This window comes from Leptosomus discolor, chromosome 3 (genome assembly GCF_034619465.1).
Source record: "Leptosomus discolor isolate bLepDis1 chromosome 3, bLepDis1.hap2, whole genome shotgun sequence".
In the NCBI taxonomy this organism is placed as follows: Eukaryota; Metazoa; Chordata; class Aves; order Leptosomiformes; family Leptosomidae; genus Leptosomus; species Leptosomus discolor.
Window position 1 is genome coordinate 29,089,758 of NC_141393.1, and position 19,357 is coordinate 29,109,114.

Below are 19,357 nucleotides of genomic sequence, written 5' to 3' on the forward strand. Positions count from 1 at the left end.
GGCCAAAAGTGGATGCCCAAGGAAAAAACGCCACAGAGAGCCTTTAATGATACACTCCCTGAATCCTCTCCCAGTCCCCAACCCCCTGGAGGGACTCCCCAAGGCAGAGCTCGTCTCTGGTTATTTAATAACCGTGAACTTGCTGGTCCCCCCCTGAACTCACGTGAACTTGCATCCATGACATGCTGTGGCAAAGAGTTGCTCAGCGTAATGACGCATTGTGTGGTTTCATCTGAAACCTCACCTTTTATCTGAGCCTGCCATCTGCCAGCACCATTTGATGCCACCTTTGTACTGGAGAATGCAATCGATCCCTATGCATCCCCTCCACAACACACATGACTCTTACAACCTCTGTTTCTCCAGGCTGAGGATTCCCACCCTCAGTCCTTCCACGTACAAAGCTCTTCTGTTCCATAACACTGGAGTTTAATGTCAGATTTTTTTTTTCCCTTGAGAAAAAAGGGGTGGGAAAACGGAAGCAACTGGCAAGCGTTCAGCTTGATTGCCAAAAAGCAACCAAGCGAGACATCCTTAAGTGTCTGGAATCAAAGAATCAATGTTTGTCTTAGACCAAGGAAAGAGTGACAGTTGCTCAATACCATGGACATGACGGAGTGGAAGTCATGCTACTTTCAGGGTACAGCTTCCAGAATTTTTCTCCATCTACGTAGCAATTTTGTCAGCTTCCAAACTGCAGTTTTGTTTCAGAAGAGCAATCATTGGGTTAGTGTTCATCACCTCTGACCAACCATATGAGAGTCAGTCTGTGTTGCAGGATCCTGTTCTCACTGATGTCTTTTTAATGTAGTAAATAATGAGCAGGTGACCTTGGAGATGAAGGTGTTCACAGAACAGCTATAGCACAGGCTGAATCTGAACTGATTCAGCATGGACCCATCAACCTAATAACTACCACAGACATTAAAAATCCTTGGCTTGTCACTGTACTACTGTATAAGCAGTTGTAACGTCAAGTAGATCTGCTGGCAGATGTCAGTATGCTTTGGTTTGGCTCTCGGGTTTATTGCCAGTGAAACCCCCCAGAATTCCTTTTACATACTCAGAAGGAAATCCTCATATTCATTGTCATCTCCAAATGCCCTGTTTCAGTAATCTGAAATTTGAAGTCTTACAGCAACACCAAAGGAATGTTATTTCACAAATATCTTAAATAAAATGCAAACAATTAACCTCAGTCAGAACTGAGCCTCTGGAGACTGCGTACATCTGTATGAACAGGTGGTATGCAACTGAGAAAGTCTGCAGCTTGATCACTAATGTTTCCTCTTTGGTTCAAGAGAGAGAAGGCCAGTGATTCCCTATAAGGATCTACAGTAAAGTGTATTAGCAGCAAACGTAAGGGGGAAAAAAAAAGTCACAACAATTCTGACACTAATGTTGGGACATCTTCCTGTCGTAAATTCCAGATTCTGTTCCATCTTCCCCTAAATACACTAAGAATATGTATTTAGGAAGTGTTACTATGTAGAAGGTATTATGGTGTCTCTGTAAGAACAGTTTTTGAGATGAAACCCCCGTGATTGATTCAGGACATGTCTGTTCTCAGTCAGGAGGACGTAGAGGACACATTTATTCCAGTTAGTTGTTGATACTATGCATGTCTGTTAATGACCAGGGTGAGGTGAAACACACACCTCAGTGGATGAACGCATGTCACAATGCAATGGATGACCTTAAGGTGGTTTCTGGTCAGCTAAAGCTGACCTACAGCAGACATTTCAGCCCCCCTCCCACACAGGTACCGGTACTCGTGCAATGGTGCTAATTCAGTGCAACAATGCCAATCCTGACCTAGCCAAAACGCACCCTTTAAGGGGTTTGCATTCAGCTGACCCAGCTCTGCATGGCTGAGGACTGCACGGCCACCAGAACACGGCTAGTACCAAACTGGGACCCTAACAGCACTGATGCAGATCAGCTTATGCTGTTGCAGAGCTTCACGCAGAGGGTAGGTAACCCTCACACAGGGCAGCAGTTGCTAACCAAGCCGTCCTGCACAGGAGAAGACACTTACTTTACGCAAGCAGTATTTGCACTTTCAAGGAGATGTGGCAGTTCTCTGACTTACAGAATTGTAAAAACGATCTTCTGACAAATTAGAAGTAAATGAGTTTGAGGAGTGAGAGAAGTCAATCCAACCTCTGCTTTCCCTGGAAAGGGACTCTGGAAAGCAGGTGATGTATAGGAGCTGGCATGTTCCATCAGAAAAGGGGTCAGAAAAAAACCAGCAGGGAACATGCTTGAATGCTAAGAGTCCTGAGAGAGGTTGTCATGGGACACTGCAAAAGCTCAGAACTGCAAGCACTATACAAAAAGAGCTGCATGGTTCAGCTCAGTTTCAGAGGATTTTTCAGTGTACAAGACAAATGTGACAAAACCATGATATTAATGGCATTTAATGTTTTTACGGGAGAAAGGTTTGCATTAACTGCAATAAACAAACATGTTTACCATACACACTCTTACAAATAATAACTTAGAACACTTTTCCTACAATATATTCTATTTTTCTTGCTTTGTAACTTAGGATATGTTTTACAGAAATCTCTGTACAAAATTCAGTTTTGTCCTATCATTGCCTGTAAGAATTTCTAGTTATCATCAATTTTTGTTTAAAAAATTCATGCATTTCCATAAGCTAACCATTCCGGTGACATGAAATCCTGTCAGAAGCAGCAGAAGCAGCAAATTTAAGAGTGTGAAAGAGCCACACAATATCCCACTGTTTGTTTCCTTACTCTTCCAAACAAAATCTTAATATATGTTGCTTTAACAAATCTCTTGCATTCTATGCGATCAAATAAATTCTAATGAGCGTGTGGAAGTATTAGGGCTATGTGTGTCTGGCAAACAGTAAAGGTACCATTTAGCTCCATTTATTGGTGGTAGACATCGTGCAACACTGTTACAAGGTCAGCCTCACAAATTTTTAAGGTACTTTGCAAGTCTTGCTTAATTTCTTTGAAGTACAGAGTTTATGAATTTCAGTGTAGATGAAAAGCTTGAGCAAAAAAACCCCAACAAACCAAAAACCAAACACCACAACCTGAAACTGCAAGAGCAAAAAACAAGTTTTAATTCAAATCACATTGAGAGGCTACAAAAATAGCCTGTAAAGACTGAAATAACGGACCTAACCCCTGCTGGACCACCACTGACGTTAACAGATTTACTGCAAGAATGATTTTGACAAAACGCAGTTAATTAATTTTCTTTCGTTATAGGCCTCACACATTAATTCCATAATTGTACTGCTGAGTTTTCTAGTCAGCAACAGTGACTTAAAAAAACAAAAAAAAGCAACTTCAGCTTGTGCAATTACATTCTTCATCGTTTCTGTCGAATGCAGAGCCATTTTCTTGGTACTCGATATGAATATTTTTCCTCAAAAATGTCTTTATAGGGGATATGCCATGTATCACCTGTAGTCTGTACCACACAGTCATAACGGAAAGCAGGCTGTTGGATAAAGACAGATAAAACCATTTTTTTAGATTTTACACAATACAGGACTAAAATATCAGTTACAGGTAGCTATAACTTCTAACACTTACCTTAGAAATCTCCATAGATTCAACTCTCATTTATTTCCTTATACCAAACAAATTCTAAATTTTAGTACTGGAGGAAAAAACTAAAACATCTTTTAGTATTTTGTGGTCTAGGAGTCATCATAAATGGTTAAAAATCTGTTTTCAATCTCCACCAGATAATAATGATTTGAACATAATGCACTCAATTTCTAGAAATAGCAAAATAATGTTTTTTCTGTTCAGTTAAATGAAATCATATGAGAATTAACACAGGATGTGGTGTTTATAGGCTTGGACTGACAGGATTTAATGACATGAATGACATCTTGCGTTTGTTCTTCCAGTATACCTCTTTACAGAACTAACTTGCTCTGTGCTGAGCAGGATGTAAGAAAAAGGTTTATCACCAACACTTTCAAGAGTGTCTAGTCGAACAAATATAATAAACTATTTTTCTGGTCTACTATGTTACAGGTACACTAACTCAACACATATAACACAAATACAAAAGAAACATTGCTGGCTGGCAACTGTGGTTCTCAGAACATACTATCGCTCTGTATGTATAGTCTGGGAAGTCGACTATCCCATGACCGCTTTCCACAATAACCCAGAAGACAGCTATAACAGGGAATGTCAATCATCCAAATCACTTGTATGGGAATTAATACGTGCAAATTACTTTTGTACAAAAGAAAGAAAAAAGGTGTAGCTAAAGCTGTGTCACACATGTAACCCTACATTCAGTATTTGGTTCCATAAAAAAATGTATATATAGCAACACTGAACGAAAGGCTGTTGTTCTTACAAGCCTGTATCTCTGTAATGTAATGATGAATATTATTCTACAATTTTAACCAAAGCAGCAAGAAAATGAATCTGCATAGGTGCATTATTCCTTTAAGTAGGCAATAACAATGCAGACTGACCAGACAGCAAACAACTGCATGATACGGAATGTCACGTGACAAATTTTTCCCTAGAAAAATCTTAAACAGCTGCACTCCTGTTAATGTACTGTTCATGGCTCACAAGGTTGCACGTCTCCTAGATAGTAACTGTAGTATTCTGCTATAAGATGCTTGGAAGACTGTAAATTCTGCAGCTGAATACTGACTATAAACCTGACTGTCCTGGGCTTTCCTTCATGAAACCTTATACATATGTTAGGCTAACATTACAGTGAATATTGAAATACCTGTATTCTCCTGCTTCTTTAAAATAAAGATGAAAGAAATCCTATTGTACAATTAGAAGCATGATATTTTATAACAGTGCTACAGAGGAGAATAAGGTATTTCAAAGTTTAAAATGAAATAAAACATATTGGCACGTAGGTTTTACAGCAAAATTTGGAAAAATTCGTATACACAAACTTGTATTTACATTTTAAACATTTAGGCAGCATTTCTTGTCTTTTTAACAGTTTTCATGTTTGTGGCGTGCTTTATGAATACAGTGAACTTTCAGTTAAACATGGGAGTTTTGAGCCCATTGGTAGGAATCCATATCTTAGACTCCAACAAGAATCCTTTTGCTTCCAGAGTTTGAAATTGTGTATCTTTAAGGAATATGCTCTGTGTGCTTTCTGATTGCTGCAGAAAACTTACCAAGAAATTTATATGCTTTCCTTCTACAGAAGGGGAAAACACCATTTGGTGTCCACGCTGCCACTTACGGAACAGATGACGCGTCAGACTGTCGGAAAGACAAGCCTTGTGATCCCGGAGGAAGTCTCTAGTAACAAACTTGCAATGCTTGCCTGATCGAAGAGTGGCATATAACAAGAACGCATCATCTTCAGAGCTTAACAAAACAAATGGAAAATACAGACGTCATTCACAAAGCAGTAAGTGGCTGCAGGAAATGAATCAAATGCTGATCTAGGATTTATTCATCAGCAACACTGAAAATTCCCATCACTAGTCTAGTTCCCTGGTAAAAATAAAGAACTGCTTACCACAGGACACCAAAAGTTAGAGTGCAATAAAAATTAATTGCATACAACACAGAACATTCTTCCCTCTTACCACAATCAGATAACGCTACAACCTTTTGCCACAAAACTTAACAATACAGTGCTATGTAGAACTGAACTGCTAAAACTCCTAAGCATACCCCCAAAGCTTTGCCGGAATACAAACAATCATCACAACTGATAAAGTGTAAGGTAGGCAACAGCACAAACCTGTGAGTCTTTGTCTTTACATGGGTTAATATACTTCCAAAAAGTACTATGATTATTTGAAAAATATTCAACACTAGCTGCTATTAAACTGAAAGAGTTTTAGGGAAAAAACTAGTAAGTGACAAGACATGAGACCAGTGAGGATCTCCATCCTGGGGTAACAGTGTCCCCTTTGTTGGTGCTCAGATAGCAGGAAAGAAAGCAATGTGATTCAACGGCAAAGAGAACAAGAGCCAGAACTCGTGAGGGGATGAAGGAGAAGAGATCTGAAACAAGGAGACAGACAGAAGAGACTTGATCTGGCTGTTGTGGGACAAGGAACTTTGTCACAAGCTGGGAACTAGGATCACAGAAGAAATGGCAGAGATAGGTGAAGGATTAACAGTGCCCAACTCAGATGGAGACTAGGTGGAGCACGAACCGAAGGAAAACTGAGACTCATTATATGATGAAAGCAGGGCAAGGAGAGAGGACACTGAGGCAGAGGCAAGTACCTAGTTTAGAGACAAGGACAGGCTTGACTGGACAAGATCAAGGGCGTCGCAGTTCTTAAATTAGAGAGGCAGAGGGTCATTTCCACTCACAGAAATGGTCCCTTCTGGGAGCAGCAAGGAAGCCAGTGTTCCCAACTCTCCATGCTCCTGGGTTACCAAGCGACAACAGCCAGGCATGAACTTCATCTCCTCCCTTTGCAGGGCTAACACAGCAGCACAGCTGGACACTGATGCTGTCAGGTATTCTGTAAGTTCAGGCCACTGTGGTCTTGGCAGTGGTTTTAACAGTTATAAATCCTAATAAACCACACAGATGTCAACATGATTCTAAGTGATCAAATTCTTCATAATGCAACTTTTAATATTTTTTGAAGCAAGTATAGCAAGGGCTATGTTTCTCTTTCACACTCACAGAGCTAGAGGTACTAGTAATGGTACTAAAATCTACAGCAAAATACACATAAATCAGGTGTTGATCTCCATTACATTTAGCCATTTTCTTCAACTTACATATTTTCAGCGAAGAAGAAGTCTGCCTTATTCTGCATCTCCTTCATAATCTCTCTTTTCCAATTCGAAGAGTTAATCAGCATGTGTTTGCGGCCCAGCACAAGCAACCGGACATTCTCTTTTGCCAAGCAGTTGATAGCATCAAATAGCTGCAGAAAACAAAGGAAAACTAAAGATCATCTTACTGTAAAAACAGACTGACAGGAAACACTTTCACATGTGTGTCTCAGCTGGTGGGATTTCTAGCATACCCTCATTTCCCACAGTTCTTAACTGCAATACAAATTAAGTAGATAACTAATTTAACTCCCTAATGACAAAGAAAAAAACCACACCAAACCAATTCATTGTAGGAAGCTGCTGTCAACCCCACAGAAAATACACAGCTCTTACAAACCTTTCTCAGCTCTGGCAACTTGAATGACATGAATGAACTCAGGAAGAGTTGTATGGAGATTTCAGAAATTCAGATTCAGCTGAGGGAACTGAATCACCTTGGGATTTAAGTAGTATCTACTTTTTGAAATGATTCAGCACTGAAGCCTTTGTTGGTATTTAGAGGAGGACCAAGCCCTACACCATACAGCTTCTCCAGCCCCACCTATTGTCGAAATTGGACAACTACATGTGATCTGGGCTGCCCTGTGGGGAAGAAGCAAGCAGCAGTAAAAGGAAATCCGTGACCTCAGGATTAAGGGTTTATGAAAGCCACATCCAGACTAGCCTCCCACTTATGAACCAACATTCTGAGGTGGCAAATTCACTGCTGGGCCAGCTTCTCTTCAAAGGGACTTTTCACCAGCCTCTTAGGGCTGTGCCTGTTCCACAAGAAATGCTTCTCAGGACAGGCACTTGTGCCTCTGGCTTTCCCTCCCTGCTTCACTCAGACAGCTCATGGAGGGCAAAGGTTCTGGCTTTCAGCATCCAGGTTATTACTGTGGACTGCTCACAAAGCAACAGCATTTCAATTCTGCCCAGAAAGACAGAAGAACTGTTTCTTGAGACTGAAGCATCACGTTTGAAGGCTGAGGACAGTATGCTCAACCACCAGGGGAAGGAGTTTCCTAAACCTGCATTTGCTGACACTATTTGTCAATATACAATCCCCTGATTTTTCTCTAATCCCTTTTTCTGCTTTTCTCGCTACCTCCCTCTTCCCTGCTATCTCTTCTCCCTGCAATACCTCCAATTGCCTTTCTCCTTCTCTTGCTCTTTCCCTTTCTTTCCTCCTATTTGTGATCCTTATCATTATTTGATATCATTATCTTCTGTTTCAGGGGCTAAAAAGAATTGTTCTTCTGACTCTTGGGTACAATTTTACAGTGCATTAAGTTTGATCTCCCTGCAGGTAGCAGTGGAAAGAGGTGGTCCCATTCAATCTCTCCCGAGCTGCACATTCCTTCTACTTCTGTTGCATCAGATCTAACAATAACTACCCATGAGGTCACTGATGCAACAAAAGAATTTTTTTTTTGCAGGATTGAGCTTGCAGCCACACAACTGATAGACCTGAGTCAAAGGCAATGGCTGACAGAACACACTGCTGGAGGTGGTGAGGACAGGAAGCATGTGACTGCCCCTCTCAGCAAAGGACCTGCAGGTGGGTCAAATTAAGTAAGCCATGAATCTGGACCTAAGGAACTGAGAGAGGAGGTCAGAAGATTTTCTACATTAATTTTAACTGTTGACCTGTAAGCTGCTGTTACCAGCATCGACTCTGAGGGACTGAAGGCTCTGTTTTCATGGAGATGCAGGGTCTTGGAGCTTATGCAAAGCACAAGAGCCTAACAGTACCTATTGGAACTGGCTTCCTGCTTCCAGGAGATCGTGCTGGACGTCGGCTTGAATTGGAGAAAACTCAGTAACCACTCAGTGTTATTAAGCAGGTATTCTGTACTGCGGCGCTGGGCAGCACGGGGGATATAGCTCCTTCCGTACATGCGCGCCCAAGCGTTAGGATTCTTGCCTTATATTTACAGCTTTTATACATATTTATTACATTTCTAAGAAAAGGTCGGGTTATTCTAATCACTTCCAGGAATTCATTAACATAATTTCCTCCCATAGTCCTGTCTCAGTCCGCCCAAGCTACGCCTCCACTGGTGGTCCTTGATGGTCGCTGGGGATGAAGATCTGAGTCTTCCTCATGGTTAAACTCTTGAACTTGTCCTGTGGCGCATGCCCTGTACCACCCTGGGTCTTTTCCAATTCACAGAACTAGCTCTTGCTAGCTGCCCTCCCTATCTCTCCTGCTCAGTCCTTTGTGTTCCTTGAGCCCCACAGCCCTTGAGCCTCCTGATTGGAGGATTCCACCTGCTGTCCTTCATTTGGCTAACTTTGCTTCCTTCTTATCTCTAAAGACTAGTTAGTTAGTCAGCAATGGATACATACTACGCATACTTCATTACAAACTGGGTTTACTCTTTATAACAGGCTATGCATGCATACAATCTACTTTTCCCTGGTTAAAACAAATAGGACATAATATGAGCAGGAAAAGGTCAAATGCAGTACTTTTTGCCCATGAAATGACAGTATCTTCTCATCTATGTCATATATGCAGTACTTTTCGCCCACGACATGACAATATCTTCTCATCTATGTCATGTAATTTATTTGATTATTAAATTACGAGGTTATTAAAAATTGAAAAACTGAAATTAAGTTTTTCAGTACTGACATTTCTTTTTGGAATGTCTCATCTGTGCAGTAAAAACTGGCTCATCAATTTTACTTGTTTAAAGTCACTTTTATTCTCCAGTTCTCATGCATTGGCCCAGACGTGCAAATAATGGGATACAAATACCAAAGCCAAATTAAGTTTGTTAAGCTAAGTTCACTAAACTTAATGAAAGTTAGGAATGTACCAATTGCATCCACATACATTTTCATGTAAAGAAGTCAACAGTGAAGAAATATCAACCATGAGTAACTTAAGCAAACCCTTACAAATTCCAAATGAAAATACTTCTTCTTTTTGCCTGATGTTTTGCTACATTAAGGGAAGGTGAGCAGAAGGTCACATGAAAAAAAGTAAGTTAAAACATTTTTCAAAGAACACTTCAGAAACTGATTCCACAAAGTCTAAAATAAAAAAACTTGACAGCAAGAGCATCCTGATGGTACCACAAAAGCAACAAGTCCTAAAAGCAGAATATGGGTTTCAGGTATATAGCTGCACTAGTCAAAGCGCAAGTCAATAAAGAATTGCCAGTATTTGAACTGCCGGAGTTTACCCCCAATTAAAAAAAGTAAATTCCTTTTAACTACACTTATGGTTCAACACAAAGGCAGCTGGATTTCCAGACATAGATTGGTCAACTGAGGCTATTCCCCAGTTTATAAAAAACTTGACTGGCTTGGATCTAGCTTCCTTAAGTCTTTCTTTCTGAAGGTTATAACTAATGGCACTTTGTACCTGTTAGTCATATGGACTTTCTTCTACATATTATTAGCATATGAGGTTCTCTAGCATGAAGTGCTTCTGGGAAAAAATTGAGAGGTTGGTATAAATTAGCTATGGTTTTGCAATGGAAAAACTCAAACCAGGCTTAAATCATAATAAAATTAATGGGAATCACCATTAAAAAATTCAGAAACTCCTGCTTGCATAACAGCACACTGTCCCTCCTCTACTTACCACAGAGATTAACCTTTACATACACAACTAAAACACAGAAGATAGAAGTTATTTTTGCTTTCACAAAATAAAAATAATTTTGTTCTGCACACTCCCTTGCCTGATGCAACTTACTAAAGAGCATTTGATCTCATTTTAGGCTTGGGCGCTTAACAGGGGTGGTCTACAGGGAGTCACAGAACTTAATGTGGGGGGTTTCCTAAATGTGTCTACTCCTACGCCTGGCTGCTTCTCAAGAAAGGAAGACATGAGACACACAGTAACACTTGCTTTAGTCATAAAGGAAACTGAACATAATACTGCTAACAAAAACACAGCAGTAGTGATCTCTCACTTAAAAAGATAAAGTATGTTATTAACGTAGTATTTCCAGAAGTTATCTAAAAATTATTGTTATCTGCCACTACACAATGCAGATATGATATATGCAATAAGATCTATGTAGATGCACCCTTTGAATGTTCTCACATTATTTAGGCAGTAAACATCAGTTGCTCAGTTGGATGATCTGTCCAAAAAGCAATCTGTATAAAACATTAAAAAATATACAAAACAGTCCCTATGCTATTAATTTTCTTGAGAATGAAGACTACAAAAGTAGTGAAAGAATGACCTTTTATGAATATCAGTATCTTTAAAATTTGGACAGCAGAGCATATAAGAACACATTTTCTCTGAAGATGCTATTTTCCACAGAAGGGAAAATAAGCATGATTAGACTGGCTGCTTCAATTCATAGGGCAAGTTGTGGCTGAGGCAGAGTAGCAAGAACTTGTGAATCGCTGCTGTTATGCACAAATCACTGGCCACACAATAAGGCACTAGAAGTACTACTGGGTTATATAGATAACTACCATTGCAGTCAGTCTGACTCGCTTTTCCTCTGACAGGGCACATCAGGATCCATGTTTCTTTCTGAACTACACAAACATTTTAAACAACTGTTTGTGAAGATCACTAGATCCTTCTCCATGAGACTCATGCTCATTAGCATCTGCTGAGTATGTTCTGCTTGCAATCCCTTTCATCATTTTTCAGTTACATTTAAGTTATTCCTGTGCTGTCCCAGTCTTTCTTTAATTAGATCTTTCTGAAGCTTCTTCTAAACCTTAACATTTTACTCACAATGCAAACAATTTTGTGTTCACAGCACTTTAGCAAATTACTCTGATGGAGCTGGGTGCAGCCACAAAGAAGTATGAAACTACACACAGATCAATGGAAGAGTCAAGATCAGCAGTTCACAAATGCACCAACTATCTTCCAGTGTGGTTCTTCTAAGCACACTGCTAATAATTTTTCTATGATTTTTTTAATTATTAAAAATAATCCATAATTAAATGTATGTATTCATCCAGTGTGCATGTTTTAACCTGATTTCTGCACCCTAAACTCTGAAGCAGTGAAAAACTAGCACACTTGTACAGTACTTTGGCTGAGTGTATACACTTATCTTTCTTGGGACAGTCCCAGAGATATGAGCTATTTCCCGACATGTAAATGAGTTCTATTTTGTTTCTGCAGCAATGCCATTTTATGGAATTTCCCCTCTACCACCAAGCTCCTAACCTCATATCACAATGCACCTTTGCACCTTTTTCTTTCCTGTTGAGCTGATATAATCTATTAGTTGGGCCATGTTGTCAATCGAATGATGGCACAGTCACAACTGCGTTCACACACCAGGGCAGGAACTTCTGGATCAGAGCAGCCTGAGTGAAAAGAGGTGGGGAGGCAGAGCAGTAGGACAGAAAATGCACACTCCACAGGATCACGCTGATGTTGAACTCCTCGTAGCATGTAAAAAGCCTGACCTTTGCAAATATGAAATAAAGCAAGCAAAAATGGCTGTAACTGGCAGTTTTACATCTTAAAAATCAGCAAGTTATACCTTAAAAGAACCACTTTTCAGGTAAGAATGAATATTAAGAGTTTCACATCAGAAGGGAACTTCTCTATACAATTAGTTTTGCAGTGACCCACATTCACAGTTCTGCACAATTTAATGGGGATCAAACACAGGATTTAAGCTGGGAGAGCAGCGAATCCTTGTCACACTGGAAGATTAATCCTCATTCTTTAGATTTCATAACAGCCTTATGAAGTAAATGCATAATTATATCTCCATTTTACACGAGTGCATAATGGAGCACAAGGAAGACAGATTAATTACCTCATACTAGGAACTATGAGCAAAGCAGGATATAGATTTCCTAAGGCTTCACTGTCAGTCACCCATTCTGATCACTAGATCACACCGTGCCACGTGTCCCAGTTTCAAAGGTCAGCTTGCTGTAGGACGGCCTTTCTCCTTGGTCACTACCGGTGGTTTCCCACTTGTCAGATGGGAAACCCCTGAATATCACTGCTGGGAGGCACGTCATTCAGTGATTCAGCAAAAAGTGGCTCACCTGTATACAGGTATAGCATGAAGAAGTAATCACCCCAAAAAACTTAAAAGCAGACTTGTTACTAATAAATCATGTTTGACTTTTTCTAAACATTTCATTTCACTAACTGCCATTTAAAAGCAAACCATACCTACAATCAGATTATCTGCTAATAACAGCAAACTGCTGTATTATTGTTATTTTCACCTGCTGTTACTGCTGCCTCCCAGCCAACAGCGTATCTGTGAAACTGCAGAGGAAACCCCCAATGCTGACCACCGGTACAGAGCTGCCATAAGTACACCGTCAGGCAGACCTGAGCACAAACATTCTCTCCAAAGGTTATCAAGGAATTTATTCCCACCATCACTACATTCATCATTTTTAGTTCCCTTTTTACATATTGCAGACAAAGAAGATAAAAAAACCTGTGCACTTTAGTACCACACACAGGAGAGAGACACGATGAAGGAGTTTTACCCCACGGCACAGCCAGTTACCCACGGAAGGCAAGGGTGCTGTTTGCGAGGAAGCCTGGACTTTCTCACTGAGCCTTGTAATTTCACCAAAGCAGATTCACTACCATTATCACAGCACCAAACACAATGGAAGCTGCTTCTTATATTCTCTACACAAGACAGTGCAAATTAGTCTCAAAGTCCTCTTCACTCAAATGCAAGGCCAGCATATACATTTCTTGAGCCCCTACAGATTATCTGCCCTTGACTAAGTGGGTAGCTACTTAGAAGGGAAAGCAGTAATGGATGAGTAAGTAACAGTCACTGAGCTTAATCAGCCTGGTTTAGTTTATGCTCTTGAGACAGCCAACAGCTAACTCTTGGGAATTATCCCTTACAACACTGGGGTTCTCTGCAATACTGCAGAAACAATATCGTTGCATCACAGTAGAACTATTTAGATTGATGCAACACACACATCATCACGCAAAATTCTACCAGTGACAGTACTTCACACATCAATGACAGCAATCACACAATATTTCACATGTTTTAACCTGTCTACATTGACTCCACACCTAGAATTGACTTATCCTGTCTTGACACATTCACTAGAGATATGTCGTAACTCCCTATCACAATTCATTAAAATTTGCAGTTCATTTTTAGATGCCAGCTTTTGCTCTTGACTTCACAGTCAACTCTATTAATCAAAGGCAGGTTATTGATTGAGCAGGAAAACTAAACCACAGAGGCAAAGACACACAGAGTTGATTTAATATAGATTGAGAATGGTACGGTAGCCTCAGTTTGCTCAGATGAGGTGATGCCTAAATATAGCTCTGCTGCTTGTAGAGTAAGTTTGTATTCAGAGGAATCCTGAGGATGCTTTGGCAGCCAGGTCCACACTGACTGTGTACTAAGACATCTAGTGCCCCCACCTCAGTCTAGTGCTGACTGGAGGACTTGGCTCAAGTGCAGCACTGGGTGAATATTACTTCCAGGTCAAACTTGACTGCAAGGATACTCCATGGACTGTGCCCAAGATAATGAGCCCTCTTGAATCCTGGGTAGTGAGGAAAGTAAAGCAGAGTAACCAAAAAGCAGATTCAGGTCAGGTACAGAAGCAATAGCGTAATTTATATTTTTCTGTATTCATGGTACCCTGGCTATTATGCCAGTAACAGAGATTTCTTTAATTACAACTCTACTTGATTTCAAGTGAAGGTGCAACCTGCTCAAGATAATCTCTGAAACAGTTCTGAATGTAGAAGTAATATGTTTGCAAATAGGCTCTGACATTATATTCTGCTATATTATAAAGTATAGGTAAAATTTCCAATTTCAAGCAAGCTTGAAGAGCCACCCCTCTCTTTTACTCTACAGACCAGCTCAGAGAACAGCACAACATAAACCAAACCTGTGTAAATTAAGTTTGGAAACACTGTTATGAATCTCTCCTATGAAGACAGCGATAGGTCCCTATCTTTCCCAGCAGAGAGGCATGTAAGAAAAAAACGTTTTGAAATAGGTATTTTCTAATATATAATCTAATTACAGCCATATCCTGCTCTGTCTTATTCCCAAAAAGCACGACAAGTAGTGATTTGATGGGTAGTGATGCAGTATTTCCTAGAAGAACTAACAGAATCAAGGCAGGATGCATGCAGAGACTGAAGAAATACACACAAATTAACCACAGAATTTAAATTGTGTGTTTGACATGAAGGATGGGGAGGCAGGAGTGGGATCACCAGGGGAGGAGACACTAGCTTTTTGGAGTCTGGCTTTTCAGAATGGAGTGTCACTTTTAGAAGATCTCAGCCACTTTGTCAGACCTTACACCTGACAAACCTTTTAGTGTGACCATTCTTGCTCACTTTTTGAATGTCAGTCCTTTTGAATGTTAATATTTTCATCACCATGATCTTTAGATACATGACAGTCAACCATGAATAAAAGAAAGAAAAATGGGTAGTGACAAACGTTAGCATAGCATGTTATTAAATGAACAATGCCAAGAGCTCCGGAAATGATGGCTAAAGAAGAGATGGACAGTTGAGGAATTGTTGAATTTTATAGTATAAATTGCAAAAGAGAAAAACAGGCATTTTTTTTTCCTGATTCTTACAACAATTCAAGAAATACATGGACAAACATTCTTCAGTTGCATAATAGCATTTTTGGAAGTTGAATTTTGTAAGTCACTGCAGTACCAGTGAAGTTTCTCAATCCAAAAGTTTTGTTAACCAGCTACAATACCATTTTCTTTCCCAGTCACTTACAAAAAATGTAATGTTGGTTTAAACATGCAAGCAGACCCTTTGATGTTGGCTCAGCAATTACGAAGTAGGTATAAAGATGAAAGAGAAAGGGTGAATCTGAAATCCATAGCAGCATTTTGATGAGGCAGCAACTGGGAAATGCTCAATTCACAATTAACTACAGCCCAGTCCTAGCAGCTCTAAGTTCTGTATTTTAATTGTGGACTGGCAGTAAAATGTTTCCTTTCATGAATTTGAATTTTCTGAATGTCCTCCTTTCTTGAGTCATGTAAAAGGGCAAAGATATTTCTCTTTTTCTGATCTTCTCTGAGATGTTTTTTCCACGTACCTGGTAACATTGTACACTTTTATCTCTCCTCTTACTCATCTTCTTTCTTGAAACAAAGAATAAATACCAAGATCTTGACAATACCTATAGGGTATCTTACATGGAATTTTTTTTTATCCAGACCTCTCCTGAGCACTTACTGTTTTGTGTCAAAACCTGGAGATTTGCAAAGTATTAAAAAGTTACCAGTATCAACCCTCCACACCAAGGAGATGCACTAGGTAATTCTGTCTATCCGTGATTATACAAGAGTATGAAAATAAACATGTAAAAGCTGAAAGGATATGAACTCTGCATTTCCACATATCAATACTATCCTTTGTTCTTATCCTTGCATTCTTTCTGCCTGCACTGCTGTTTCTTCAACAGCACTTTCTTACTAATCACTACACATTGCTCCATTGCACCAAGTACTACATATACATCATCTTTATTTTTGTGAGGAAGTAAGTTACATAAAAATTAAAAGGTATGAGGTTTTACTTATTTTTGTATAGGCTTCAGAAGTGAAACTTTATCTATCAGAGCCACTGACTGTAAATGGAATAAGTGTCCCAGCTGAACTCACAGCTTCAGAAGTCTGCCACCTTTCACTGTAAGTCTACTCTTTGCTATTACATTGGTATCCTCGCATTTCTACTATTAATGTAGCACCTATATTCAACGACTGAAGTCCATAAGAGTTTCTCTTACCATTTCTCATTTTAGAAAGAATGTAAAAAGCTAGCTATTAGAAAGGAATATTTGTGAACTAAATGCAGCTGTGCTAGTCTTAGATTTTCACAGTGTGGGTCAGAAGTTGTATTTAAGTACCAAAAATCCAAAATGTGAGCGGGATCTTTGGGTGGTGGTAGCAGCAGTGGTGACGGGGTGTTATGAAAATGAAACCACAGGCTTGACTGATCCTTTCCATAGATAGGAAATAACTTGGTGCAGGACTGAAATCAGCTTTGTAAGACTGAAACTGACAGTTTAAAATACTTTAATACTTTTTTTAATACTTTAGCTCTCACCACTGTCCTATGCAGATGTCTGCACAGTGTCACTGACCTAGTCTGTTTTCTCCCTCTCCAACCCGTGGTTCAAAAAGTCCAGACGGTACTTTTATTCTTTGAGGAAAGGTGATGCAGCAGCTGGGGAGATCACTGTCACAGAATGCACAGGGATGATGTTGTTCAAGGCACATTAAACCTATACTTCTGCAGCAACATCCTATGTTTTAATAAACTTGGTAATTCCACGAGCACTTTAAAATAAAGACTACTTCTATGCTCACAGGTCAACAGGCTTATTGTCCAGGTAGAATGACACAATAACCAAGGAAACCCATCAGCAAATCGATTGCTTGCAGTCAAAAAAGAATTAGACTACCACATGTAGCAAACATTTATAACACAATTTTCACACTGCTTTTCTTCTGTTTCTCATTAGTACTATTTTCCAGTTGCCTGCTACAGATTACTAGTCAGAGATAAAGAAGTTACCTTCAAAAACAATTGTTCTAAAAGAACAATTTTGCAGTTCTTAACACAACTAAATACATTAAGAAACACTACTCAAGTGAGTGGTGGTTTCTCTTTGAAGGTCAGAAAGATGAAAAATTTGTTTAATATGAAATAATAGAAAATGTTCTTTAACAGGACAAAAGTCAGTAGAAGCAAACTAAAGCACAAAGGTCTGAGGTGGAGGAGCAGCTGTGTGGTCAGATTTAATATTGCTAAGAGCACAATGGTATTTACCAGGCTGGAGAAAACTTAGGGGACTTTCATGTACACCAGTACACCTTGCACTCCCAGTCCCCTGAGGCAGAGGTTCAGCTGTCTCACTTGGATCAAAGGTGCACACCCTGGTAAGTACATACTGCTCTGGCAAAACCAGCAAAATTCTGATGCAGAGTGTACCACAAGTGACTGTAAACTACGGGTCAGCATTATTTTTCTTAACACAGTCGTTAACTTGGATTGTACATTGCTGCAGACTCACACCATTTTACTACTAGTAACACTGCAAGCAGTATCTATGCCTGGAGATCCTAGGCACTGAAGGTCTGAAAACCCCCACAACCACTACAATCCACAAGATCTAATTTACTTCAGTGCTTTCAATATAAGTTTGTTGATAACAGTCTGCAATACTCAATAGTCAGACACTGGGCAGGCCACTGTTTTATCTAAAGTATTTTTCTTTTACTCAGGAGATAAGATACAGCAATTTGACAAACAGATAATATTGTCAGCTCCTATAAATTAATTATGGATGATATTTGGCATTTGTCTAAAAGCTCCACCTCCTGGGAACAACTGGTTATATGAAAATCTTTGTCTACTTAGTAATTTTTTGCCCCTGTAGTCAAGAGAAATCAGCTTGAGAATATGAAAATATGACCACCAGAACGGCTTGGACAACAAGTAAGAACCACCCACCTCCTATTTCATAAAAGGATTGATCTTTTTTAAGCAAATTTTGGTTTAGGGACTGAGCATTACGGTTTCTAGGTACTTGTATACAACTATACCAGCCAGCACATTTGAAGGAATTATGTTGCATCTTTTCCTCCCTTGTCCATTTCCATGGAAAGGATGCAGACACCCACCTAACAACTCCTGGAGCACTCAGGGCCAAACAGCAGTGCTCAAGTGCAGGAGAGACCTATAGTTTCAGAAGTATTCTGTTTACCAAATTTATCAGATAGCTAAGGGTTAAAACTGTGTCATATTACTGCTTATGTTAGCTACGCTGGCAGAGTGAATGGGCTTGTGGAAATGAGAGTGAGTGGGGTGAGAAAAAAGAAATCCCTAACCTATAGCATTCGTATTTCTGAAAGCCCATTTGGGGATGCCCATTCAATGGAAAGTTAGAGCTTTTCACTCTGCAAGGCATGAAAGTATAAAGATATACACACATATCAATGAGAAGTGAAAACCTCAAAAGTCTCCAGTTCTTTTATTTAAGTCACTTCCTTTAACTATTGAGACGTAGGGCCATCTACAGAAATGGATTTAAACAATACAGTGCAATGTTTTACAGGGCTATCATGCAGATGACCAGATGCTGAAAGCAGTGTAGCGACACTGACATTAGACAAGCCCAGGATAACTACTCCTAATAAAGAGCAACGTAAATCAAAATCATTAAGACTGACTGGCTCTGCTCTATGATTACTTGCTTGCAACCCCCTTACTACTACCTTCATTTTATTTACGCAAACATGTGGCAGCTTAGGGCTGTGGTGGAAGAAAATTCCTATCAATCTATCCATCAATCAATCCAGTATTCAAGGAACACCTACCTTCCACTGTGCTTTCCTCAAACTTGCACTCAATGTAGGAACGCAAATTCCAATGAGCCACAGCTCTAACAAGCACCTACCTCATACTTCTACTTTTTTTTTTTTCAGTGTATAGTATAAGCACTCCCTGGTTTACCAAAGTATCACTCAAATAAAAAAGGAGAGAAGACATCAACAAGGTTGATCTTCCCACAGCGGTATACCACGTAAGTCAGAAA

General features: G+C 39.6%; 1 protein-coding gene across 2 annotated transcripts in view; it reads right to left on the bottom strand.

Annotated features, from left to right (window-relative positions):
* Positions 1-3,238: 3,238 nt before the first annotated feature.
* PRORP (protein only RNase P catalytic subunit) overlaps positions 3,239-19,357 on the bottom strand; it is a 53,819-nt gene continuing 37,700 nt past the window's right edge. The window contains exons 5-7 of one of the 2 annotated variants that reach the window (XM_009954130.2): positions 6,750-6,898; positions 5,168-5,363; positions 3,239-3,483 (exon numbers count right to left, since the gene is read on the bottom strand). In XM_009954130.2, the coding sequence (XP_009952432.1) occupies positions 3,352-3,483; positions 5,168-5,363; positions 6,750-6,898 (477 nt within the window). In that variant the 3' untranslated portion in view covers positions 3,239-3,351. The remainder of the gene's footprint in view (positions 3,484-5,167; positions 5,364-6,749; positions 6,899-19,357) is intronic. The other variant, XM_086462256.1, reaches the window with a different exon arrangement.